We start from the raw sequence: 27,327 nt of genomic DNA, 5'->3' as shown, positions 1-27,327 counted from the left end.
AGCAGCACCCGACGCTCATAGGAACTCAATGAGCATCAGGAGCAGCACCCGACGTTCATAGGAACTCAATGAGCATCAGGAGCAGCACCCGACGTTCATAGGAACTCAATGAGCATCAGGAGCAGCACCCGACGTTCATAGGAACTCAATGAGCATCAGGAGCAGCACCCGACGTTCATAGGAACTCAATGAGCATCAGGAGCAGCACCCGACGCTCATAGGAACTCAATGAGCATCAGGAGCAGCACCCGACGCTCATAGGAACTCAATGAGCATCAGGAGCAGCACCCGACGCTCATAGGAACTCAATGAGCATCAGGAGCAGCACCCGACGTTCATAGGAACTCAATGAGCTTCAGGAGCAGCACCCGACGTTCATAGGAACTCAATGAGCATCAGGAGCAGCACCCGACGTTCATAGGAACTCAATGAGCATCAGGAGCAGCACCCGACGTTCATAGGAACTCAATGAGCATCAGGAGCAGCACAGGCCATTTAGTGCGGCTCCCCGCGGTAGAAACTGCTATCACAGTTTCGTAAAAGGAGGCCTAAATGCCATGCAATAGGCACCTATCTTTTATAGAATTGGAAAGGTGCCTATCGCACAATTCATTTTTTTCCCCATTTATTGAACCTATTAAAGGTAGGGTTACCAAACGTCTGGATTTCCCTGGACATGTCCTCCCTTTTGAGGACATGTCTAGGGGTTCGGATGACTTTTCAAAACCCGGCACTTTGTCCAGGTTTTGAAAAGCCTCCTCTAAATCATGCTGGGATTTCTTCCTGCCCGAGAACAGGCAGTGGGGGGAGTGGGGGGCTGGGATTGGGGGGGGAGCTTGGGCATAATGGGGCGGTGATGGACAGAACTGGACAGGCCTTGGGGAGGGTCTAGGGGGGTCCGGATTTTACTATAATAAAATCTGGCACCCCTATACTAAGGGTATTTTGTCAATTAAGTTAGGCGCCTAACTTTAGGCACCCTTTAAAGAATTTCCCTGTAGGTTCCTATATCAGCACCTAACTTTAGGTGGACTTTATAGAATCAGGGCCTTAGTGCACAAGACAGCAAGTTTCATACACAACACCACGGACTTTCTGAACAAATTAAATAATATTAAGCAGCTACCATCTGGCGCACTTCTAGTCATAATGGATGTAGAATCACTATACAGCAACATTCCTCATGCAGATGGCATTGCTGCATGTGAAAAATTCACAAAAACATCTACTCTGGACCATCAATACTCACTGGAAGCGATTACAGCATTAATCAAATTCATTCTAACTCACAACTTTTTCCTCTTGAACAGTGTGCCAGATTTTAAGAAAAGATGGGATTGGCATGTGGGATCTCTTCATGGAGGTAGTTAGGGGGTGGGCCATTTGTGTGGGCAGACTAGATGGGCCGTGGCCCTTTTCTGCCGTCATGTTCTATGTTTCTATGTATCTGCAAATAATGGGCACTGCTATGGGCACCAGGATGGCACCACAATATGCAAACCTCTTCAGGGCGTATTGGTGACATTTTTATGATTTGGACTGAGGGAGAAGAGACTCTCAAACAATTTTTCAATTCTTTCAATACACACCATCCTACAATTAAATTCAAAATTAACTACTCCCCAGAAAAAGTCAATTTTCTAGACACCACATTTTCTATCAACAATAATTACATATAGACATCCATACACAAGAAACTACAGACACATGCAGCCTCCTCCACAGCTCCAGCTTCCGCCCCTCACATACAAAACAATACATTGTACACAGCCAAGCTACACAAATACCAATGTATCTGCTCTGACCCAAGAGACAGAGATAAATACCTAAAAACCCCTTACTGAGGACTGGATTCTCAAAACTTACCATGCACTTAATGATGGTCGCTACTGGCCGATTATCAGAACGGCTCAGTGTGATCTTTTCCAAGCTTCCTAGAAGTCTCTGACTCTGCCATGCAAATGTAGTACAATTAGGTCATTAATATTAAAATGGTAGTAAAATGGGCTCATTAATATTTAAACTAGCACTCCGGGCAATTCTCTATCATTGCCAGGTGATTCCCTAACCTCGTTGTGCCACATTTGCAGGCAAAGTTTTCTGGCAGGCTCAGGCACTGACAGGAAAGTAAGGCTTGCCAGCTCAGACCCCTCCCCCCACAAATTACAAAAAATGATACTCAATTCCTCCCTTCCATCAATCTCCCCCAGGGCTGTTCGAAGCCCCAACATTGCTGGTGTTCCTCGTTCCCTGACAACCCCCCTCCCCCGCACCTTTAAATTGAAGGATGGCAGGAGGGATGCCCACTCCCTCCTAACATCAGGGTCACCTGCCCCTCCAACAACCCCCCCCCCCAAATACCTTTAAGACAAAAGCCGGCAGAGGGATGCCTGCTCCCTCCGGCCAGCAGGATCACCTCTTCAAAATGGCAGACCTTCCCCTTCCTGGTACATCCTGGGAAGCACCGAGGAGGGGCCTAAGGCTCTGATTGGCCCAGGTGAGAATACTAAAAGGAAATTTTAGGACAATTCCAAAATGTAAGACCTTTGAAATCAAAATGATGAAATATTTTGATACCCATCAGACAGGAATTAACAAAGACCTTGACTTTCACCCTATAAAGGAATTTAAACTGCTTTTTAACCTCTCTGTCTCCTACCTACCAACCTACCCACCTCTCCCTCTTCCTTTGAGACTGTCACTGGAATGCTTTCATGTTTCCCTTATATATACTGATATTTGTCAACATTGTCTTATTTCTGATCTGAGGAAGAAGGGGTTACCTTCAAAAGCTAATCATAAAATGCTTTAAGTTCGCCCAATAAAAAAGGTATCACCTTATTTCTGTTATGTTTTTGAAAACAGCAGCTATGAGAAAAAGAAGAATCCAAGACAAGAAGAGAAAGCATGAAGGAGAATAGAGAGAAAAGCCTATTTTGTTGATTAGAAAATGTATAGGCAATCTAATACAAATTTACTGAATTTAAAAAGCCAATAAAAAAGCATTTTAAAGTGAATCAAAACCACATCTAGACAAGTGTATTGGTGGGAGCAGTACAGCTAGAACCATCTTGCCATTTTTTCCATTAGATCCTTATTTTCAGAGTTTGGGTAGACATAAAAGGATGTAGCAGATCAATTGTCTTACAGTATGAAAACAGCCCAGCCGTGAAGCTTCAGAAAAAAGAAATATAGTTAGACTTTGAGTAATTAAACTGGTAAAAAGAGAAATATGGAGTTTAATGATCTGAGGTGCTTTGTTTTACACTCCAACAGTTTTGTCATCAAGTGATAAATATCAAACCTGTTATACCATTAGTAGTCAAGACAAATAGCTACTGGTGTTTTATTTAAAAGTGCACAGCCAAGAAAATGGGGGCTGACATCAGGCTATTGAGTATTTCCAGAAAAGACATGTTATATAGGTGCAGAATTGCTGCTTCTGGCTAACATGCTTAAATATGCCTCCTAATACTGTCTGCTCAGAAATCTCTCATCAGTTGGGCTTTCGGATCATCCAACATGAATATGCATGAGATACATATACATACAGTGATGGTAGTATTTGTAAATCTATTTCTTTCATAATCATGGTAGATAACTTAAAAAATGAACCAGCTAGGGGTCTCTGAGGAGAGCTTGAGAAACCATATACCGGGGGTGGGGGGGGGGGGGGACAGGACTCTGACTGGGGTATGTGTTTGTAGTGTGTCTGTTGTATGAATGGTTGGTGCTGTGTGACGTGTATGGCATCTTGGGGAGCTGTTTCGGTTAGGTTATTTGTACTTTCCATAACATTGAAAATATAAGGGGTCGGCTGGATGACCTGGGATGACCTTTATTGTCTAGCCTCTCCATATGGGGGCATTGGGGGCCCTCGGTCTCTATATATTACTGGTGGTTCGGGTGACCTTCCTCTCCTGCTTGTATGGGTCAGCTCTTTTTACGTTTCCGTTTGCTGGGTGGGGGTGGCTTCCCTTTGGGTTTTCTTTTTGTTTGCCATGTTACGCCTGTGCCATTTATGTGTCTACTTGTGGAGAGTGCATTTTCTTGTGTATATGATGCCTCTTTGTATCTGCGCTTTTGATATTCTTGTTGTTCCTGTTCTTCGGTTGTACCCTTTCTAATTAAAATGATTACAAAAACCCCCCCAAAAACAACTCTAAAGCAATGGACTTCACTTACAGTCCTCAAAAGCCCTGAGCAGGTCAGGTTTTTGCTCTCTCTAATGAATATGCATAAAGTAGATTTGCATAGCATAGAGGCAGTATGAATACAAATCTCTTAAATATTTTGTTAAGGGTGTCCTTAAAAACCAACCTGAGCATATCTCTAGGATTTACAGGGAATATTACTGCTCTAAAGCATTAAAACAACAAGCTTGATAGAGCAAGAATAGTCTAGAAGGGACATTTTTATGTACATCTGTTACACTTAGGGGGCCTCCATTAGGTACCTTAAGACTGTTTGGTAAGAGCCTTTTCTATAAAAGATCCTAGAAGACTAGATACCATTATAAAATATTTGCATAATCCTGTAAAGACACACTTAACATTTAGGTCAACCATAGAGCTGGTACAAGTACCCAAGTGTGGCAGGGACCCCAAGTAATTTACAGTATTCTGTAAGTTTTGGGCTTAAGTGGGAGCCCAGCCCATGTCCCACCCAGCTCCTCCCCTGTGAACCCCAGAAAAACAGCTTCAAAATGTTATTAATCTGGATTTGAATATGGCAAGAAAGGGAACCCAACACACTGATTCAGGAAATCTGTTCAAGGCAAACAACGCAGAAAGCTTGAAAGGACAATGGGGCAGATTCACTAACCTGCCTGATTGTGTCCGATCCATGGCAGGCCAAATGATCCACAACGGGTCCTTATTCAAATGAGGGCGATTGCAGGAACGCTCCCCCCCCCTAACACACTGACCACACGGATCGCTGGAGCGCAATCCTGACGCATGTGCAGACCATCTTTTTTGCCTGTAGATGGTCTGCACATGCGCTGGCCCTCCATGCTCAGCAGAGCTGGAAACTTTTTTTTTTTAACTTTGCGAGCCCGTGGTTTTAACCTGTTTTAAACCTGCAGGTTAAAACCACGGGCTCGCACTGCAGGGGCGAGTAGGAGAGTTGGGGCAGAGAGCAAGGCAGCCGAGAAAAGGATAATCAGGGCAGAGAGCGGGGTGGCAGAGAGCAGATTTGGGACAGAGAGCAGCGGGTTTTGCACAAGCGACTGGTCCTCAGCAGTTGCTTGTTTTTTGATCGGGCAGCTCAGTCGGTGTTCCTGAAATTGATTTGTGAATCGCATCCTTCCTACTTTGCATGCTGTTCCCCCTCATTTGCATGTGCAGATCGGATCGAATGCAGATCAGATCAGGAGTAAGGTTAGTGAATTGGGTTGGGGTCGCAAAGTTGTCGCAAACTGGTCGGGACATGATTGATGTCCTTAGTGAATCTAGCCCAATGTCGTGAGTTAGCAGCGGAGGAGATGGGCACAAATAATTGACTTGTCAGATGAATGGAGTTCACCAAGAAAAGCATAGGGGGAAGAAAGCAGAAGTAATGAGGAGTTGCACTGTAAATACATTTGTATATGAGCAATAAAGGCTTGATCTGTATGAGGCGGTGGTTGGGAATAGAGAGTTGCGCGGGGACAGAAATCCCACCCGTCCCCACCCGTCCCCGCCAAAATCCCACCCATCCCCACCCGTCCCCGTGAGGAATCCCTCCGTCCCCACCCGTCCCCGTGAGGAATCCCTCCGTCCCCACCCGTCCCCGCGAGGAATCCCCTCCGTCCCCACCCGTCCCCGCGAGGAATCCCCTCCGTCCCCACCCGTCCCCGCGAGGAATCCCCTCCGTCACCATCCTTCCCTATAAACTTCAGAAATAGTTATTTTATTTAATTATGCTACTGAATTAAAGGCTCTGGTAGAGACCCATTTACAAATAAGCAAAGAGACTATTAATTTGGAAATATTAATTGGGAAGAATACATACTTTGTAAATGGGTTTCTACCAGAACCTCTAATGTAAATATAAAATATAAATACTCAGCTGATGAGAACCCACAAACTGTCAGCTGAGGACTTCCTTTGCAGTTGGCCTGGGGTCCCTTTTGCCAAGCTTGGCAGGCAGCAGTAGCGTCCCTGAGTCACAGATGCTGGCACCTCAGTGGCTCATGGATGCTGCCAGCGACTGCTGCGCTTGGTGGAGGGGAGTTCTGACCATCTCTAGAGGAGGTCCTCTGCTGGCGGTGCTTGGGGATCCCCACCAGTCACAGCAAGGGCCAACAAGTACTTCAACACTGTAGAAATAAAACCAGAAATGCATTTCCTTTTCTTTTGAACACAAAACAAAGATATCTGCCATATACATTTCCCAAGGCAGATGACTCTATGCAATGTCACCTCGGTAACAAAATACAAAAATAGACAAATACACCCCCTCCCTTTTTACTAAACCACAATAGTAGGTTTTAGCACAGGGAGTTACGCTGAATGCCTCGCGCTGCTCTCAATGCTCATAGGCTCCCTGCGCTAAAAAACAATATTGCGGTTTAGTAAAAGGGAGCCATAGTGCAAAATATAGACAGCAGATATAAATTCTCAAAACAGACACATTTTGATCACTAAATTGAAAATAAAATCATTTTTCCTACCTTTGCTGTTTGGTGATTTCATGAGTCTCTGGTTGCACTTTCTTCTTCTGACTGTGCATCCAATCTTTCTTCCTTTCTTTCAGCCTCCTGTATGTTTCCTCTCCTCCAGACCTCATTCTCTCCCCCAACTTTTTCTTTCTGTCTCCCTGTTCCCCCTTCTTTCTGTCTCTCTGTCTGCCCCCTTTCTTTCTTTCTCCGTGCCCTCCCCCAAGCCACTCGGTTTGCTGCCACCGCCATCGGGGAATAGTCCCCAAGCCACCGCTGTCCCAAGCTTTCCCTGCAGAAGCGTCGCGCTGACCAGCATTCCGCTCCCTGACGTCAATTCTGACGTAGGAGAGGAAGTTCCGGGCCAACAAGGCATTTCTCCTCATTCCATCCAGCCTGAGCCCCATCTCTCCTTGATCCAGCATTTCCCTTCTGTGTCTGTCAGAATTACCATTCCACCTATTTTCCAGCATCACCCTTCTTTGTGTCCATCTCACCTATATCCCTATCTCACCACTTTTTCAGAATCTTCATTTGTCTCTGTCCTTGTCTTTACCCCATATTCACCATTTGCCCTTTCAATGTCTTTATCTCCCCCCCCCCACACACACTTTTTCAGCATTACTTCTATGTCTCTATTTCACCTCCTCTTCATGTCCCCTCTGTATCTCTATCCTTATTCAGAAGGTCCTGCTTACCCTTTCTCTTCTTTGTGTCACTATCTCCATTTTCAGCTTTCCCCCTTTTTCCTTTGTTAATGCACCCTGTAGCCAGAATCTTTCCACCCTCTCTCCACTCCTGCCCAGCCCAGTATGAAATATTTCCTTTTGTTTCTCTCCCCTCTCTCTTCTCCTCCCTCACCCACGAGTCCTGCATCTGGCCCTCTCCCTTCTACCTGCACCTGGCAACACCCCCCTGCTCCGCGGCTCTCTTAAGCAACTCGTCAGCAGCGGTGATCAAGACAAGCTGCCGACATCGAGGCCTTCCCTCTACGAGTCCCGCCTTTGTGGAAAAAGGAAGTTGAAACAAGCGGGACTCGCAGAGGGTAGGCCCCGACGCCAGAAGCTTGTGTCGATCGTTGTTGCCGAAGAGAGCCGCAGGTAGAAGGGAGAGGGAGATAGGAAGGCTGTAGAAGCTCCGGAGCATGACACCGAACCCGGCCAGGATGATTTCTTTTTCAGGCTGCTGCTGCCGCTGCCATCCCCCACCCGAAATGACAAAAAACAGCCTAATGCCCGTGTCGGGAAATAGCCATGTTGAGCAGTGAGCTCAGCACGTACACAGATGAAAGCCTTGCTTGCTGATTGGTCCGGCGGCACGGTGGGGCGGGGCCGCCGGACCAATCAGCAAGCAAGGCTTTCATCTGTGTACGTGCTGAGCTCACTGCTCAACATGGCTATTTCCCGACGCGACGCCAGACTTGCATCGCCAGAATTTAGGTAGGTTGTTTTCATCCCCGTGGGAGTCCCGTGGGCAAGGGGGCGTCCCCGTGGGAGTCCCGTGGGTCAGGGGGGCATCCCCGTGGGAGTCCCGTGGGCCAGGGGGCGTCCCCGTGGGAGTCCCGTGGGCCAGGGGGGGAACCCGCGGGATCCCCGCGGGACCCGCGGGATCCCCGCGATCCCCGTTCCCGTGCAGACCTCTAGTTGGGAAGTCATTGTAATGACTTGAAGAGGGTTGTAGCATGGTTATAGCAATACTGAAGGAAGATAAGTCTGGCAGTTGCATTTTGAGAAGATTGCAGTGGAAAAAGTTCCCAAATAAAGATCTCTATAGCATTATTCCTGTTTGATTGTTAACAGTAGGTCAGAAAGTATTTTTTCTCGGTTATAAATCTGGGTCACTACTCACTAGCTTCCCCAACCATGTCGAGGATTCCACTTACCGTAGCGTTTTACGAATCATGTCCTCATCGGTGATTCCATAGTAGGTGAGGGTTTCATTCCAGGTGGGATTCAGAGTGTTCCGCAAGGTTTTTGTTCTTAGTTTATTTGCCTACAAGGAAGAGGAAAGTGAGTCAAAGCAGTGTTCCTGTTAAGCAATTTGATTGGCTGGAAGCACAATAAGAGAATGCTGTTCCCACCAGTTAAAAGAGCTTTGAGACAATTTTTCTGAGTTTCATTAGTGAAATCTGCATATCTGTACCCTGGAGCAGCTTCAAATACCTCTATGCATCAAAGTCACTTGTCTAAATGAATACCTGTATGGGTCACAAAGGGAACTTAGAAATCCAGTGGATTACGAAGGACTCTTAGGGTAAGATTCTTAAATATTGGCGGTAAAATCCGATGGACCACTGTCGTGGCCACTACTGTAACGATTTAAAAAAGGTGAGCCATTCTTTAAAACCATGCATGCAAATGAAGTTCACAGAGAGTCACGAAGGGTCGCTAAATTTGTATGTGCCGATCACTGGTGATAGCGATCAGCACAAGTGCAGAATAATCCCCCCAAAAGACCCCCAAATCAAAGATCAGCAGGAGCACTCTCGCCGCTGACATCAAGCAACCCCACCAGCAGCGAAAGGGATGCCCACTCCCTCCCACCACCGATGTCAAGAAAACCCCCACAGCAGCAGAGGGATGCCCGCTCCCTCCCACTGCCAAGCAGCAGCCCCCACCCCACACCCCTGGGCCTCCAAAAGCCCTCCCTGCCCCCCCTTACCTGTTATGGGGAGAGGCTAAAGCTCTGATTGGCCCAGAGACCTAAGGCCCCTTCCATGGGTGGGGCCTTAAGCAACCTGGGCTAATCAGAGCCTTAGGCTCCTCCGCAGAGTAAAACAGAGCTTATGCTGCTTATCCTAGAAATAAGCAGTGGATTTTCCCAAGTCCATCTTAATAATGACTTATGGACTTTTCTTTTGGAAATTATTCAAACCTTTTTTAAACCCTTCTAGGCTAAGTGCTTTTACCATATTCTCTGGTAAGAAATTCAAGTTTAATTACATGTTGAGTGAAGAAATATTTTCTCTGATTGTTTTAAATGACTAATTAGTAGCTTCAAATCATGTCCCTAGACCTTGTATTTTTGGGAAGAGTAAACAAGCAATGTCTACATGCTCCACTCATTATTTTATATCATATCTCTCCTTGCCTGCCTCTTCTCCAAGCTGAAAAACCTTAACCTCTTAAGGAAGTTGTCCCATCGCCTTTACCATTGTTGCCCTTTTGTATACCTTATCCTTAAGGCCACAAATGTGTCTGGTTTTCAGGATATCTGCAATGAATATCTACAGATATTTGATCCGAGAACCAGGCCAATTTGCAGAGCTTGTTCAATGAGATATCTGAGCCAAGCCCTGAAGGAGCAGAGTTGCATCCTTTGGATGTAAATATATGCTGATGATTTCAGGAAAAACCAGAGCATAGTAAAACTTCTACAGATATCTTCTGAATCATTTCATCAGGGACTCATCTAGCAAGTTTGATAGGGCCATATTCATTTTTTTAAATTTATCTTTGGATTAAGTCTTTTTTAAATGTAGCTCAAAGAGAGTTATATTCAGGTACAGTAGGTGTTTCCCTGTCCCTGGACAACTCACAATCTAAGTTTGTACCTGAGGCTCCCATGAAAATGTCCCAAAACAGGAGTGTGTGTGTGTGTGTGTGTGGGGGGGGGGGGGGGGTCTCTACATGACCAGAAGTGATCAAGTTACCATGTTTGAATTTTGAGTCACCAGTACTGCATTGTCAGTGACTATCATTATCTGAACCCTAAACATATTTGGTACAAGCTCTTGCTTCTATAGAGTAAAATCATGTAGTGAACACTGCACTGCTATATTGTAATGCTTGAAAAAAGATGTTATTTAAAGTGCTGTTTCCTATTGAAAATAGTCTTTTCTTGGTCATTAAGGGCTCCTTTATCAAAGGTGCTGGAAAAAAAATGTCCTTAGCATGCCATTACTGTATTTATTCAATTTTCTATACAGATCTCCAAGAGGAGCTCAGAATGGTTTACATGCATTTATTCAGGTACTCAAGCAGTTTTCTCTGTCTATCCCGGTGGACTCACAATCTATCTAATGTATCTGGGGCAATGGGGGGATTAAGTGACTTGCCCAGGGTCACAAGGAGCAGCATGGGTTTGAACCCACAACCTCAGGGTGCTGAGGCTGTAGCTTTAACCACTGTGCCACACTCTCCCCTCCTTGCCCAGGGTCACAAGGTGTGGGTGTCTTTCCCATATGCCAAAGCCATTTTTACCATGGCCATAAAATGGTCTATTTTCTAATTTTTGCATTAATGGACATGTACTAATGTTGCCATTAGCATGTGGCTATTATTAAAAATTGCTGCAAGAGCACTTACTACCAACCACTTTGTAGGCGGTAACAGGCCGATCAAACAGCACATAACCGGTTGTCCATTGATATTCAGCAGGAGACAGCTGGCTATCTCCTGATGAATATCCTGGCCAGTGGCTAACCTAGTGGCTGGCTATGTTGCTCGCCATAGCCGGTCACTACCAATATTCAGCGAGAAGAATAATCCAAATCATAATTACCAGATGCTAAGGTCCACCTTAGGAGTCGGCACCCAAGAAAAAGATCTACAAGGGGCTGCTGAAAAGTTCTCAGCCCAACCAACAAAGTCTCCGAACTTTTCAGTGGCACCTCGTAGGTGTCATTGTAGACAATATGCCGAAATTTTGTGCCCAGTGTGCGACTGCAGCAAAAAAACAAAAAAACAAACAGGATGCTAGAAATTATTAGGAAAGGGATGGTAAATAAGACTGAGAATATTATAATCCCTCTGTATTGCTCCATGGTGTGTCCTGTTGCTCCATGGTGTTCTGTCACTGTATCTCAAAAAAGATATAACAGAATTAGGGATGGAACTCCTTTTATATGAGGAAAGACTAAAGAGGTTGAGGCTCTTCAGTTTGGAAAAGAAATTGAGAGGAGGGGGAGATATGATTGAGGTCTACAAAATCCTGAGTGGTGTAGAATGGGTAAGAATTAATTGATTTTTCACCAAGGGTGAAAGTACAAAAACCAAGGGACACTCAATACTTTTAAAACACATAGGAGGAAATATTTTGTACTCAAATAGTTAAGCTCTGAAACTCATTGCCAGAGGATGAGGTTACAGCTGTTAGTGTAAGAAAGGTTTGGACAAGTTCCTGGAGGAAAAGTCCATAGTCTGCTATTGAGACAGACATGGGGAAGCCATTGCTTGTCCTCGGTAGCATGGAATGTTGCTACTATTTGGGTTTCTGCCAGATACTGTGACCTGGATTGGCCACTGCTCGAAACAGAAAACTGGGCTAGATGGACCATGGCTCTGACCCACTATGACAGTTCTTAAGTTCTTATATTCAGTGGCCAGATAGGCGTGCCTATAAGGCAGGTTTATCTTTGGCTGCTAGAAGTTATTCATCAGCTGGCTGGCTTTCAGCTTAATTGGCTATGTCTCGGCAGGCCAAATTAAACCTGGAAATTCAATGCTGGTCACCGGATATGGCGCCGACATTGAGTTTCCAGTTTTGCCGCCAATCACAGGAACTGGTCGGCTGTCTCCCGCAGTCTGAATATTGGCCTGTAAGTGTTCACCAGGTATCCCTGCACTAACCAGCTAGTGTGTGGTAATGTAGATGTAATAATTGGTTAGCACAGGAATACCCGCTCCTCACCCCTTTTACTAAGGCACGCTAGCCATTTTAGCGCGTGGTAAACGCTAACGCGTCCATGGACATATAATGGGTGTGTTAGCGTTTAGCGCACACTAAAACGGCTAACGCACCTTAGTCAAAGGACCCCTTTAAAATTTAGCACTCAGCACGCACAGATTTCAAAGTTACCACAGAACACCCGAGCGCATCCCACGGTACTCCATTTTTAACTGTCAGGCGTTTGTTAGCACCTTACACAGCTTAGTAAAAGGATCCCTAAGCGTTTCTAGTCACAGCTCAATACATTTCAATTTGCATCCACCCAGGATGACGGTAACTTTATATTTGCACCATGTTGCAATTCCCAAGTACTTTTAGCAATGTCTTTCTGCTCTTCAGTTGTCACTTAATATGTCTCATATCTTGCTACAATGAGCGCATGTGCTTTCCAGGGACACGTATAATTTTATCCGTTTGACTCATTCTACTGACAGCACCCCTAGTTCCACTTATTGACCCCTTATGACAAAAGAACGGTGTCACAGTTTAAGCATCAAACCCAGGCAATTCTGATGAAATCTCATAGTACACTGATTTAGCGCAGAACATCCTCTCTGTGGACACACAACTCAGCTTGGTTAATTAAGGATCTCTTCAATGATTGTGTGTTTGTGTGTCTCCATAGAGACACACTCAGTTTTAATTAAAGTAGCACTCAAGAGCCACCTTTTTTCAGAAAATGACCATACAAAGCAGTTCACAAAAAAAGCCCTATAAAAATAAGTTCTGTACAATAAATATATGGGCTACGCAAAAATAAAATACACAATGGTTGTAAAAACCGAGGGACTCACCCAACCAGCATGGGTTGGGACAGTGACTGGGCAGAGATTAGGTGTGGAGTGGACTGCACACTGCACTTAGGGCTAGATTCACTAAGGCCACCGATCAAGTCCCGACCACTTAGCGACCCCGACCCGATTCACTAACCTTTCTCCCGCACCCGATCCGTGCCGTGCATGCAAATGAGGGGGAACGGCATGCAAATGTAGGCAGACTGCGATTCACTAAAAAAGAAAAAGAGGAACACCGACTAGGCTGGCCGATCCTAAAACAAAGCGACTGCTGAGGACCAGTCGCACACGTCCCTGCCGACTCTCCAGCTCTATTGCCGCCCTGAAATCCCAGCCAACTTCCACCAGCCCTGCTCTCTGCCCTGCTCCATTTAGCTCTCTGCTCCCTCTGTGCTCTCTGCCGCGATCCTGCTCTGCCAACATCTCTGCTTCCTGTTCAAAAAAACTCTCCTCCCTCCCTGCTCTCTGCCACGATTCTCCTTCTCCTGCTCCTGCTTGCCACCCTTCCCTGCAGTGTGAGCCCGTTGTTTTAACTCGTTTTAAACCCGTGGGTTAAAACCACAGGCTCGCACTGCAGGGAAGGGCGGCAGAGAGCAGGAGTCAGGGCCAGTAAAAAAGAAAATTTAAAAAACAGACAGCAAACACACGCACAGACCATCTACAGGCAAAGTAGATGGTCTGCGCATGCGTCGGGATCACTCTCCAGCGATCCATCTCATCGGTGAGGGGTATGCCTACGATCACCTCATTTACATGCAGAAGGTTGGAGAATTGGTTGGCCTGCCTTGGATCGGTAAGATCGATGGGCTTAGTGAATTTAGGCCTTAGTACCTGATAATTAGTGCACTATCAAATATGCACTAATTGCATTTGACATTAAGGCGCTATAGGGAACTTGTCACTATGGTACCTTTAGAGCAGGGATCTCAAAGTCCCTCCTTGAGGGCCGCAATCCAGTCGGGTTTTCAGGATTTCCCCAATGAATATGCATGAGATCTATGTGCATCCACTGCTTTCAATGCATATTCATTGGGGAAATCCTGAAAACCCGACTGGATTGCGGCCCTCAAGGAGGGACTTTGAGATCCCTGCTTTAGAGGGAATGTTGGACATATCCCAACAGTAACTGCACTTACTACACACCAGGTTTTGCACCTAAAATATAGCAAGTGCAACACCCCCCCAAAAAAACAAACAAACAACCAATCCTACGGTAATTTTAGTAAAAGGACTCCCTGGATGAAATACATCTCTCACCAAGATTTGAAAACCCTCTGCTTTAATTCATCCAGATCTAATTACCCCTATAGCTGCTGTGTTGCCTGGACAAACTCGATTAAACAGTCACTTCACTAAACAATCATGTTTACAAAGCCCCTTGGAATGAGAAATAGCCTGAGACAGATCTGATATTCATGGTTAATGTATTCCACAGGATACAAGCTGCCCCCTGAGAATGATTTCATTCTAGTCTTTGTCCTGCGTCTAGTTTTTACAGAAGGTAAACCAAACAGTGTTCCTGACTGGAAAACATCAATCATGGAGACTGTTGTGTTGTGATATCTTATCCTTTACATATGACAGCTCACAGACAGCTTATGCCATAAAGTAAGAGAATGGATTTGAATATTGCACATGGACGTGCATTTTAGAAAGGACATCTAACTCAAAAAATGGATGTTCATCTCACATACCTGTATATTTTAGAATAGGATATAGCCTTTTATAAAATACATTTAAAGATGGACTTCCACGTATTGGATCCAAACACCATGAACATCCATTTTACAAGTACAAACTGAAATGTCCTAATTATGAATGGTGGAAAACAAGGGATATGGATGTCTGTGTGGAAGTAAAGGAATGTCCATCTAATAAAATGCCCAGATAGCCATTTAGAGCAGAGAGGTAGCCTAATGATTAGAGCAATGGATTGAGAATGGATGGACCCGGTGTCATATCCTACTTCAGCTGTTTGTGATTTTTTTTGTTGTTGTTAATTTTGAGCCCTCCAGGAACAGAAAAATAGCCACTGTACTTAAATGTATACCATTTCAATAGCCTTCAGACTTGCAGGTATCTTATATAGTCAGGTAAAGTAGGTATTTTTCTGTCCCTGGTAGGCTCACAATTTAAAAAAACAAAATAATCACAAAACAGCTGGAGTAGGATTTATGTTTATTTAAGATTTGATATACCGCTCCTGCATTTTACTGACCTAAGCGGTTTACAAAGTATCAAATTAAAATGAAATTACGTACTTGAGAAAAGCTACCCTATCTGTCCTGAAGGCTCACAATCTAGCTAAAGTACCTGATTAAACTAAAAATGTGTAAGAACCACATATAATACATTTCCAAGATCAAAGATCAAAGAAATAGAAAATAGAAATAATGAAAGAAAAGAAAACAAATGTATGAGATAAAAAAGTCTCTGAAGCAGCCTGATAGCAAACAGTCATATTTTACTGCAGGTCTTAATACAACTCCTGGCACAGCACACTTCACACTTCACAGATCCGTCACTGGCAAAGCTTGAGAGCACCAAAGAAATGAACATTTCTAAAACATATCCACTAAAACTGTTATATGAAATAAATAAATCCAAATCAACACGAATCAGTACAAATTAATACAAATTAAGGCAGATTGTAGTCCCCATTCATTATTCAATTCGAGAAAGCCATTTGAAAAAAATGTGCTTTTAGATGTCTCTTGGAATTTTTTCGGAAAGTAAATTTTAACTCCCCTGCCCTCTTGTGTTTTCCTTTCATTGTTTCACTTTCCTATCAAATATTGTATTTCGTCCTCCTTCTTCATACTTGTATGTACTGTATGTCCTTGTCACTGTGATTACCTGAATCATTTTATATTTTTAGTCATTTTAATTATGTACACCACTTAGAAAATATATAAGCAGTATATCAATTTTTTAAAAATATTTATCTTTTTCAAATGAAAATCACAAGAATCCACTTATTACAGTAATACAGAGTATACCATAAAAGAAAAGAAAAGTCCCAAGGTTATAAAGAATTCAAAGCTAAAACTAAGGTAAAACTAATCACAATTTAGGAATCCTTGAGAATTATATATAACAGTTAATCATAATCTTAAACTCTTAATTATTCCTCAAAAAGGTATGGAGAAACAATTTAAGAAAAGACAAGGAGGTCTTAAGAAAAATCATACTTATCAAGAGAAATGGCTTAACGTGCTTTCACGGCCCTAATTTCTGCAACCCTACAGCATTTTCTTAGTGGTCTAAGAAGGTTCAAAGGTGCTCAGGAAGGAAAAAAACATATTTAATTCCAGTGTATCTTACTAGACATTTACAGGGGTAACTTAATACAAAAGTAGCTCCCAGGGTTTTAACTTCTTCTCTCATAAGTAAGAACATAAGAACATAAGAACATAAGCAATGCCTCTGCTGGGTCAGACCTGAGGTCCATCATGCCCAGCAGTCCGCTCACGCGGCGGCCCAACAGGTCCAGGACCTGTGCAGTAATCCTCTATTTATACCCCTCTATCCCCTTTTCCAGCAGGAAATTGTCCAATCCTTTCTTAAACCCCTGTACTGTACTCTGCCCTATTACTCCCTCTGGAAGCGCATTCCAGGTGTCCACCACTCGTTGGGTAAAGAAGAACTTCCTAGCATTCGTTTTAAATCTGTCCCCTTTCAACTTTTCCAAGTGTCCTCTTGTTCTTTTATTTTTCGAAAGTTTGAAGAATCTGTCCTTCTCTACTCTCTCTATGCCCTTCATGATCTTATAAGTCTCTATCATATCCCCTCTAAGTCTCCTCTTCTCCAGGGAAAAGAGACCCAGTTTCTCCAATCTCTCAGCGTATGAGAGGTTTTCCATCCCTTTTATCAAGCGTGTCGCTCTCCTCTGAACCCTCTCGAGTAACGCCATATCCTTCCTAAGGTACGGAGACCAATATTGGACGCAGTATTCCAGATGCGGGCGCACCATCGCCCGATACAATGGCAGGATAACTTCTTTTGTCCTTGTTGTAATACCCTTCTTGATTATGCCTAGCATTCTATTTGCTTTCTTAGCGGCTGTTGCGCACTGTGCCGTCGGCTTCATTGTCATGTCCACCATTACCCCCAAGTCCCTTTCTTGGTTGCTCTCATTCAATAATATCCCTCCCATCGTATAGTTGTACCTCGGGTTTCTGTTTCCAACATGCAATACTTTACATTTCTCAACGTTGAACTTCATCTGCCATCTCGCCGCCCATTCCCCCAATTTGTTCAAGTCCCTTTGCAATTCTTCGCATTCCTCTTTAGTCCCAGCTCCACTAAATAGTTTTGTATCGTCCGCAAATTTTATTATCTCACACTTCGTGCCTGTTTCTAGATCATTTATGAATATATTAAATAGCAGCGGCCCGAGCACTGAGCCCTGCGGAACACCACTCGTGACCCCCATCCAGTCCGAGTAGTGGCCCTTCACCCCTACCCTCTGTTTCCTACCCGCCAACCAGTTTCTGATCCATCTATGTACGTCTCCATCCACTCCATGGTTCTTCAGTTTCCGGAGTAGACGTTCGTGAGGCACCTTGTCAAAGGCTTTTTGGAAATCAAGGTATATGATGTCTATGGGGTCTCCTCTGTCCATCCGTTTGTTAATTCCTTCGAAGAAGTGCAATAAGTTCGTTAGGCACGATCTCCCCCTGCAGAAACCATGTTGGGTTGTTTTCAAAAGTTCGTTTCTTTCCAGATGTTCATCGATGTGTTCTTTAATCAGTGCTTCCGTCAGTTTCCCCGGAACTGAAGTCAAACTCACTGGTCTGTAGTTTCCCGGGTCACCTCTTGATCCCTTTTTAAAGATGGGCGTGACATTGGCTATCTTCCAATCCTCCGGGATCATGCCTGTTTTCAAGGATAGGTTGCAAATTTGCTGCAGTAGTTCCGCTATCTCCTCCTTTAATTCCTTCAGGACCCTGGGATGGATTCCGTCCGGACCCGGGGATTTTGTAGATTTTGTAACGTCAGGGAATATCCAGATTCTCTGACCCAGGAATAAACTCTGAACATGTTGGAAGAATATTTTCAGTATAGCATTAAGATCTTGTTCAAAAACAAATGATATTATCAAAGTACCCCGATATTCTATTTCTTCCTGGGAGTTTTCTAAAATATCAGTTAAGTTATTTAAATCCAAAGGTTTTGATCCAGCAGCCTGTGCATCTTGTAATGAAGAACCAACTTTCTTAGAAAGATAATATATCCTATTTATAGGTAGAATTGAGTCCTGAGGAAGTTTTAAATTTTCAATGAGGTATTTTTTCAAACATGTACAATGGAGAGGTAACTGAAGATTTAGGAAAATTCAAAATTCTAAGATTAAGTCTTCGATTATAAATTTTCAAGTTGTTCAATTTTCCTTTGGAGGAAAAGTCTTTCTTTAATAATTGTTGCAGTAAGATTTTGAAGAGAAGCAATTTCTTTATTAACTTGGTCAAACTTTGTGTTAGTATCAGATTGAATATTACACACAGAAACTGTAAGGTCATCCAATTTACTCACTATCGTTGAGATCTCACTGGCAGTTTTGGTAGAGGCAGCTTCTAATTTCTGGAGCACTTGCCAAATGCCGTCTAAAGTCACCTTTGAGGAGTGGATATCATCCACTCCTGCCGCTGTTGATTCTCCAGCGCTCAAGCCAGCGTGAGGCCCTCCTCTGCGTGGAGCCATCTGACTCGTCAGGTCCTCAGAGCTCTCGCTCTCAACGTCTGCTGACGCCGGGATAGGTGGCAGTCGGGTTGCCAGAGGGGAGAGCGAGATCTCAAGTCCCACAGCTCTGGTGGCTCCTTCCATCGGAGCTATCGCTGGGTTCCTGCCCCCTTCAATATTGGCCGGAGTGCTTGTAAGGAAGTGTTCCATCAACTTCTGTCCCAGTGCGGGAGGGTCCATCCAGACAAAACCTTTACGTTTGGTGTGTGGCATCTTCGGCAGACTTCAGATCTGAGTTAGTAAGGTAATAATTGTAAGGACCGAAGGAGCACAACTTAAAAGCTGTTATCACATTGACGCCATCTTGCCCTCCGCAGTATATCAATTTTTAATAAACTTGAAACTTGACCCAAAGTCTGTCCATTTTCAATCCATGAATGTTGGTTTGATTTAGCTATTATGATTTAGCTATTATTATTTAGCTATTATGTACTGTCAAATGTATCTTTATTGTAAACCGCTTCGAACTTCATGGTATTGTGGTATATAAGAAATAAATTATTATTATTATTTTGCCTCTGATGCAGCTCAGGCGAAACGTAGCCACGTCAGGCACATGTTACATTAAATTTATTTTTGCTCCATATACTCGTTTGGTCTGCTCTTGGTTCTACCCCTGAATCATCGCAGGTCATGTGCTTCTCTTCCGTCCCTTATATATATATATATATATATATATATATATTTTCAAGTACAGTAGGCATTTTTCTGTCCCTGAAGGGCTCACAATTTTTAAAAGAAAAGAAAAAAGAGAGAGAAAGCTACCATGGTAGTTGAACCTGGCTCCCTCAGTTGTCAGACTATTGCACTAAACCATTAGGCTGCTCTTCACATCTACACAGGGTTACCATATGGCTCCAGAAAAAAAGAGGACGGATTGAGATTAGAGAATGACACGGGGACAAATTTTTCCCCGTCCCTGCAGGAACTCAATTTCCCCATTCTGTGCCTGCAAGTTTTGTCGCTGTCTCTGTCCCTGCCCCATTCCTGTAAGCTCTGCCTTAACCACACAAGCCTCGAGCACTTATGATTTTAAAGTGTTTGAGGCTTGTGCAGATGAGGATGGAGCAGGGACAGGAAAAGAACTCACGGGGACGGGACAGGAAAGTCAATTTCCGCGGGGACGGGGAAAAATTTGTCCCCGTGTCATTCTCTAATTGAGATATAGAGGTTTTACTTCCACTGAAAGCAACGGAAGTAAAACCCAGATGTCTCTATCCATCCTCCTTGCTTCCACTGGAAATAAAGCCCGGACATCTTAATCCATCTTCTTTTTTCTGGAGCCATATGGTATCCCTACATCTACATACTGCTTTCTTAAGAATATCTATAATACCTGAAGCCGTCATAGAGCCTGGCATCCCTTGCCCATTTTACTTTGCTGTCCCCCTCCCTCTCCATTTCAGGGGAGAGGGAGGAGGACAGCGATCACTGAGGGATTAAGGAGATTTCCTGTCTTAATCCATCCAGTAAACAGCTGCTCAGTCAAAGCACCTTTTTGTAACCTGGAAGTGACAAATGCAAGGTCTAAGTATGGGCGTCCATCGTTTTAGGCATGGGCGTCCCTTTCCCCTCTGTGATAGGAGTTGGATGTCCATATTTTGGGATCTCCCTAGTCCTGCCTTGAAAAATGCCCATCCCATGCCCTCTTGCCATAAGAACGTACTGCAGTGTTAGACATCCATATCCTGCCTTTGTAAAATTGGGCTTTGGCTGTCCATGCAATGACGTCTAAATGCCAGTTTTCAGATATCTGAAACAAGAATAGTGCTTCTAAAATGCATGTGCAGATGCATTCCAGACCCAGGCCGAAGAGACAAGGTTGGTGTGGGGCTGGGGTTGGGAGGAGGAATGGGGCAGGGCCACGTGTCTTCCTTTATCAGATGCAAAATCTGGTAACCCTAGGAATAGGTGGGTTAGAAATATACGTGTCAATAAATAAAAATGGCTCCTGAGAATAACATCAAGGAATCCCCTCCTGATCCTTTTGCTGAATATTCCAGCCAAGAAGGGCTCCCATTCCAAGAATGTCTCCTAGATTTCATCTTGAACAATTTACACCAGGGGGTCTTCAACCTTTTTCACTTCAAGGGCTGCCAAATGAGAATGAGAAAAGTTCTGAAGGCCGCAGTAGACATCCTCCCATTCTCACCTCTGTTCACCCACCTGCCTCAGCCCTCCAAATCTTCCACAAATTCAGAAATGTTGCTTCTTCAGCCCTTCCGCTCTTCCATGCTCTTTCCTTGCTACTTCTTTAGCCCTTTAAGCTCTTTTACAGAAAGGGTGATAGATGCGTGGAACAGTCTCCAGGAAGAGGTAGTAGAGATGGAGACTGTATCTGAATTCAAGAGAGTATGGGATAGGCATGTGGGATCTCTTGAGAGAGAGGAAGAGATAATGGTTACTACGGATGGGCAGACTGGATGGTCCCTTCGGCCTTCATCTGCCCCATCATGTTTCTACGTTTCTAGACCCAACCGACCTTAATCGGGCTGGGGCCTATGGGAGAAGAAGGAGTGCAATCCTGAGCAGTTCTGCAGAAGCAGCTGTTAATTACAGCAGCACTAGTACAGGCCTTGACAAATTTTCAGTCTTCGTTCACACACACACTCTCTCTCTCAAACCCCCTTAGCCTTCACCTACTCTCTCAAACCCTCTTCAGCTTTCACCCATTCTCTCTCAACCCTCCCTTCAGCCTTCACCCACTCTCTCTCTCTCTCTGCCCTCTTTGAAAGCAATAAGCTAGCGCAGGGCTTCTCTACCATGATTATACGTGGTGCAGGAAGCTCAGGAGTGGAAGCTGTGAGACTCTTGATCTTCTTGCACAATGAAGGATTGTCGGGGCAGCATGTTGGAGACCTCTGGTTTACGCTCATCAGAGTAGAAATCTTCCCCAGAAATACTTCCTGTAAAATCTCCTAAAGGAGTCATCATTGAAGGGACTCTTGATCCTAATTATGTTTGGTTTTCTCTATAAGTTCATTTCTAACCCAATGCCAAGCTCACACAAGGCCCTGGAGTCAGTATTATTGATCCACAGCATACTAATTTATGACTTCTGTGATGCTAGGAGTGCAGTTGACAATACTATTTAATGTGCTCCATTTGTCTACAGACCAGCTTTGCCTTCTCCCATACGTTATGATGCGACTCAACCAGGCTCTTCTGCCATAGATCAAGAAGACATATCACTGGACATTTTCAATAAGGCTCATGAGAAATTCTGCAGCTACAATGGTACGGTAGCTTTATCCCTATTCATTTATTTCAAACTTGCCATACCACGTGGTGTACTATCTGAAAAGTACATTAAAGGAAAATAATTTTAACGACTCGATAGGACAATATCATTTACACCAGCCCACAACAGGGGAAGGGGGAGGGGTGTGGGGTTCAGGAACTGAAGGCAGACGGCAGTGAGAGTCTGCCAAGATTAGCAGTACCACAAGAAAAGTGCTAGGAGTTCCAGGCACCATTTTGAACTCAGAGCCGGAAGGGTAGAAATGACAGGGTTGCTCCTATGCTCTTCCACCGGATCATTAGAGATTACTTCAGGTAAGGTCGGGGGGGGGGGAGGGGGGGAAGGCTATGAGTGGGGGCTTGAATTTAGATTTGGAAAGGTGGGGTGGTTGGAAGACTGGGAGAGGGAGTGCCACTATTTATACAGCTCCCATTAAAATGCAAATCTTTTTAAGATGTATGTTACCAGCTAGATGCTCCCCAGGCAGAAAAAAATAACATGAAGAGTGTTCAATGCAAGCTACATTATTCGATTTGCATAATAATAAATCACTTTTAATGACCATGCATACTTTGCACCTCATTATTATGCAGCCTGTGGGGGATTATACTGAAGAGCGTAGCTAGCAATGTGGACTACTGTTAAGATGTGTTTTTGTACCACTAATATGTGCTGTTTTATGCAATGAGATCTAGTTACTAATAACTGGGGTTCAACAGCCCACATTGATAACTTCCCCCCCTAATGTGCATTATGATAAAATAACTCATGATTTTTCCATTCAACACGTGTTAAGAGGCAAATATCATGCGCTGTTCCCTTAATTCACATCATTAACTACTTCCCAAGTGTTTTGTGTATTTGTGTTTGATCGTTTGTGTCTTGTCATGTAACTAATGTTTATGTAAGTTCTGTTTGAAAGTTGCTTAGAATCAAACATATTTAAAAAATACATACATGCATGCAAATATTTTGTTAGAATAGTGAATGATACATCTTTCCAATCTCCTGCTTTGCACTCTCTGGGCTCTCAGATGCTGTAGTCTTTGGTTTATTATTTTAGGTCTCCGAGGGTGTTTGTGGCTCGGTGATTAGAGCTACAGCCTCAGCACCCTAAAGCTGCAGGTTCAAATCCTGCATTGCTCCTTGTGACCCTGGGTAAGTCATTTAATCCCCTACTGTCCCAGGTACATTAGATGGAGTGGGAGTTCACCAGGACAGATAGGGGAAAATGCTTGAGTACCTGAATGTAAAACCACTTAGACCATAAGTAGTATATAAATGCTTAAAATAAATATAAATGCACCCTCCAAACCCCCCCCCCCAAAAAAAAAAGAGAGAAACAAACTGCTGTAATAACAAAAAAGAGAGAAGAAGATTCAGAAGCTTTCTACCCACTGCAGGACACCTTCATTTAGGCAACCTGATGCCTTGTGGTACGATGCCTATTCTATAATGGCATCTAGGTGCCCAGATTCCATTAAAGAATACCAAGGTACCCTTATATTTATACACACACAGCTACACTAGCCCTAGTACAGTCATGTGCCAGTTACACCCAGTGATGCAGAAAATGAAACGGGGCCAAATTTTTCCCTGTCCCCGCAGGAACTCATTTTCCTGTTCCATCCCCATGAGTTCTTTTCCTGTCCCCGCCCCATTCTGGCAAGCTCTGTCCTCATCTGCACAAGCCTCAAACACTTTAATATCATACGTGTTTGAGGCTTGTGCGGTTAAGGCAGAGCTTACAGAAATGGGCCAGAGACAGCGACAAAACTCGTGGGGAAGGGACAGGGAAATTGAGTTTCTGCGGGGATTGGGACAAATTTTTCCCCGTGTCATTCTCTATAACGGACAGTATTGTTGATGAGTACTTATAGCCCACTCAACCCCTAAATATAGGTTCAAGAAAGGTTAACAGAAAAAGAGAACTGATTCATTAATCAAGAACTAAACAACATTCAAAAAAATAATATACTTCTAAATCATAAAATAGACAAATATAAAAAAAAGATAATGAAAATTTAGAAAACAAATGGCATTTCAACTATTTACAAAACTGAACTTAATTCAAACACATCCAGACATTCACTGGTAAAGCATTCCAGATCGTAACTGATATTTAAAGACTTTTCATATTAAGATAACCTTTTTACATACTTAAGAACAGGATGTTGTAAGATATGATAACTCAGCATTATCCTCATCTAATATAATAAAACGGTAAGCCGCGCATGCGCATTTCCTAAGCGTGCATCCGTTTTCCGTGAGCTGTAGCTAGCAGTAGCTAGCAAGTGCGCATGCGCGGCTCACCCCCTGCCCTCTCCGTCGCCTCCAGCGGCGTGACAGTTTTCAAAGAGGCGCGGGATTGTTTCTTTTTTCTTTTTAAATGTATGTTTATTAGCAGTGAAAGATACACCACCCAACAGGGTGCAACAACAAACAACAATAGGGCAAAAGTTGTCCATAACAAGCGAAAATACAGTAGCAGAGGCGAAGCCTCCCAAACAGATCCCCCCGCATAGATACAGTATGTAACAAGTGTAAAGAAACATCGAGGGCATCGGAAACAAAAGCGATAAAGGACAACAGAAATAGATAAAGCAGGGACGGCGATCTCACACCATTTTTTTTTTTTTTAAGTGTACAAATAACTCATAGAAACCACAAATAACTCGCAATACCATTCACACACTGCACTATCCACGCCGCTCAAACAGAACACATATTCCCCCAATCCCCTCCCTCCTTCCCCCCCACCCTCCCCCCCATCCCTGGGGCACCAAAGCATGAGATAGAGAAGAATTAATGGAGCTTATCAGGGGTTTCGCCGGAGGAACACAAAAGAAAAACTAAACAGGCGCCAATCCCCCGACCCGTTCTTGTGATGGCACCAAGTCCCTCAGTCTCTCCCACAGGCCAACGTAATGCTGCTTAAGCACACTCAGAGACCTAGCATTCAACCGAATTTCAAACTGAGCCACTTCCCGAAGTCTACTCCTCCAGTGGGGTATCGGAGGCGATTCCACCGACATCCAATAAGTCAAAATCAATTTTTTTACTACGAGTATAACATTATAGAAGAATCTACATTGGGGGATAGTGAAACCTTGATCCTGGAGGGATGTCTGCAGACCCAGAAGAAGAAACCCATAGTCCCATTCAACAGTACGTTGCACAGCGCGCTCCAGCAGGGTGAAAGCCTCCTGCCAGATACTCAATTGGGGGCATTCCAGGAAAGAGTGAAGGTACGTACCTATTCGGTTCTTGCATTTAACACAGCAATCACTGTCCCAAAGCCCCAGGCGCGCCCCTCGCTGAGCAGTGAAATAGGCCCGATGGAGAATCTTATACTGGAGTTCTTGGAAGTCAGCGGACTTAGTGTAAGAGTATAAAGTGCTGAAACAAGCTAAAAATTGAGGTTCGGAAATATCCTTTCCCAAATCCCGTTCCCAGGAGGAGCGCACAGGGGTAAGCACTGATAGGGGAAGAGACGATTTAAGGACTCGGTACCAGTGAGCAAGGGAGTTAGCTATGGGCGGGGTAGCCAAGAAAAGAGTATCCAGATGACCCTTAACCCAAACCCCATCACCTCCTCTACGTTCAACATCCCAATAGTGACGCACTTGAAAGTAAGAAAATAAATAACAAGATGGAAGGCCCCATGCGTCCCGTGTTTGCTGGAAGGATGGGAATCCGGCGGGAGATAAATCAAGTAAGTCCTCCATCGTCACACAGCCCCGAACCGCCCATTGCTGAAATACTGAGTTACCCCAACCCGGCTGAAACCGTGAGTTGCCTACCAGACATACAAAAGGAGATACCTCCGTCGACAGCTGCTGTCTGCGCCGCCACCATCGCCACACCAGTCTAAACGGTCGTAAAAAATGAAAGCAAACTAGATATCACCTCCCGGGATTGTCCTGACGATGTAATGTATTCATAAAGTGAAAAGGGAAGCTCCAGCTCGCTAGCCAGCCCCGGAGAGAATAACGATAGCACCCTGTATAATCCTCATGGATCCAGCGAATGAGAGATGCTATATTATAAAGCCGAATATCCGGGACATTAAGTCCCCCCAGGCATTTATCCAAGGTAAGTTTGGACATCGCTATCCGCGGGATTCGGGACCTCCAAATAAAACGAGAAATAGTAGATTTAAAAGCAAGTTCGTCCCGCCTGCTAAGCCAGAGAGGCATGGTCTGCAAGGGATACAGAAGTTTCGGAACCAGAACCATCTTTACCAACGCTACCCGTCCCAAGATACCCAATGGTAGCTCCTGCCAGGCCTGGCACAACTTTCCAATAGCTTCAAGTTGTCGTCGAATATTGGCATTGTAAAGAGTAGGCAGATCCGTACTAAGGTATGTTCCCAAATAGCGCATCGGTTTAGTCGTGGGTGCAATGGGCAACACCGCATGCCAAGGCTGCACCGGGCCCCCTGACAGCAGTAGGAGTTCCGACTTGCTACAGTTAACTTGTAAACCAGACAAGGCTCCAAAGGCTCGAATCACCGCCAAGGCTCTGGGCAGGTGCAGGGGAACCTTGTCCATATAAAGTAGGATGTCGTCAGCAAACAAGCTGATTTTGCATTCCTGCCCTCTCACCACAATGCCCTGGATGGTCTCATCCTGCCAGACCTTAGCTGCTAGGGGTTCGATAGCCAAAAGAAAAAGAAGGGGGGAGAGGGGGCAGCCCTGTCTCGTACCCCTCTGCAGACCAAAATCCCCAGTTAGACCCCCCGTTAATCAGTAAGCGCGCCCTGGGATTATGATATAAAGCCGTCACCCAGGCCATAAATTCACCCTGAAAACCACCCCTGCGTAAGACCCAAAAAAGATAATCCCAGGAGATGCTGTCGAACGCTTTTTCCATATCCAGTCCTGCCACTGCCTCTTGGCCACCCCGACCCACCCTGTCATGAATCGCACCCAAGACCTTCAGCAAATTCATAGAGGCGTAGCGGCCTGGTACAAACCCAACCTGGTCTGGGTGGATGAGGTCAGGGAGGAAGCGATTCAACGCCGCGCCAAAGTCACGGCCAGAAGTTTGATGTCCTGATCTAGAAGGGAAATGGGACGAAACGACCCCACCAGATCCGGGTCCTTGCCCGGCTTTGGAAGCAGAACTATGTGGTCCATATTATCCGGAAAGGAGCCTCCCGTCTCCACTACCACATTATACATTGCACTCAGGGGTTGCGCCACCAGGTCCTCAAGAATACGATAATATTCAGGTCC

At 44.5% G+C, this 27,327-nt stretch overlaps 1 protein-coding gene across 1 annotated transcript in view; it reads right to left on the bottom strand.

Annotated features, from left to right (window-relative positions):
• The window catches only part of DOC2B (double C2 domain beta), a 451,468-nt gene that overhangs the window by 210,378 nt on the left and 213,763 nt on the right, over positions 1 to 27,327 (bottom strand). The window contains exon 4 of the mRNA XM_033922682.1: positions 8,523 to 8,632. Within this exon, the coding sequence (XP_033778573.1) occupies positions 8,523 to 8,632 (110 nt within the window). The remainder of the gene's footprint in view (positions 1 to 8,522; positions 8,633 to 27,327) is intronic.

The sequence above is a fragment of the Geotrypetes seraphini genome, chromosome 15 (assembly GCF_902459505.1).
Source record: "Geotrypetes seraphini chromosome 15, aGeoSer1.1, whole genome shotgun sequence".
In the NCBI taxonomy this organism is placed as follows: domain Eukaryota; kingdom Metazoa; phylum Chordata; class Amphibia; order Gymnophiona; family Dermophiidae; genus Geotrypetes; species Geotrypetes seraphini.
The sequence above is the reverse complement of the archived record's forward strand: the minus strand, read 5'-3'. Positions and strand labels throughout refer to the sequence as shown.